Source organism: Penaeus monodon, chromosome 19 (assembly GCF_015228065.2).
Source record: "Penaeus monodon isolate SGIC_2016 chromosome 19, NSTDA_Pmon_1, whole genome shotgun sequence".
NCBI lineage: Eukaryota > Metazoa > Arthropoda > Malacostraca > Decapoda > Penaeidae > Penaeus > Penaeus monodon.
In genome coordinates this window covers 23,120,116-23,121,044 of record NC_051404.1, presented here as the reverse complement: position 1 = coordinate 23,121,044, position 929 = coordinate 23,120,116, and the positions used below count along the sequence as shown (strand labels likewise).

At 34.0% G+C, this 929-nt stretch overlaps 1 protein-coding gene across 1 annotated transcript in view; it reads left to right on the top strand.

Annotated features, from left to right (window-relative positions):
- Positions 1-178: 178 nt before the first annotated feature.
- LOC119585135 (ubiquitin-conjugating enzyme E2 K-like) overlaps positions 179-929 on the top strand; it is a 15,575-nt gene continuing 14,824 nt past the window's right edge. The window contains exon 1 of the mRNA XM_037933766.1: positions 179-313. Within this exon, the coding sequence (XP_037789694.1) occupies positions 251-313 (63 nt within the window). The 5' untranslated portion in view covers positions 179-250. The remainder of the gene's footprint in view (positions 314-929) is intronic.

Below are 929 nucleotides of genomic sequence, written 5' to 3'. Positions count from 1 at the left end.
AAAGGGTATAGCACGGGTAGGCTATCCCATATCAAGTGAAATATATGTAACTTTCATTAAATGTTGTAAAATATAGCTCAAACAGTATATACAAAAGGTGGAGAAATAATTCTTTCCAAAAAGTGTACATCCCAACGCATATTGTAAAGATGCACACCCTCGCTCTCAGCTGGTCGCCCAGGAAAACAGTCAGAGAGAAAACAGCTGAGAGTAAACACTGCAAAGAAGCTCCTCCTCCTGACGGGAAATCATGGCAAATATCGCCATACAGAGAATCAAGAGGGAGTTTAAGGAAGTTATAAAAAGCGACGAAGTGAGAATATATATTTCGCGTGTTTATTAATTGTTGGGGGAATTTTGAACTGGGAGTTTGTTTTGGTTTTGAGCTTAGGGTAGATGGGTGACCTCAGACTTAATTTTGATCTAGTCAATATATTTATCTTTCTTTTATAATGCACGGTCCTTGCACCTATTATTATTTCAAGATCACAAATAGGAAGATTTTTTTTGAAAACATAGATCAAACTTTGGGATATTACAAAAAAATATATACAATGAGGTGGTGTGTGTCTTTTAAATGTATTTCAAACAATTTTATTTTGTAAATTTATCCCCTATGCACGCCTTCATACAGTAGTGTTGAAGCTGTAATTTGAAAATTTACAATTCTCAGTGTGTATTGTTTTCATGTTTCTCTAATATGATACAATTAACCCACTGTGCTTCAATGTGAAAGATAATTGGTAATGTGTACACACACCATTCATTTTGGAATTCCCAAAGGTGACAGTTATATAAGAACTAATCTGCAGCATGTTGAGGGAGAACTAAGATTTGCAATTATTTCAAATAAACCAATTCATATATATAGTCTTTTCTGATGTGAAGGCAACATTTGAAGTCAGACATTACTTGAAGAAAATCACAAA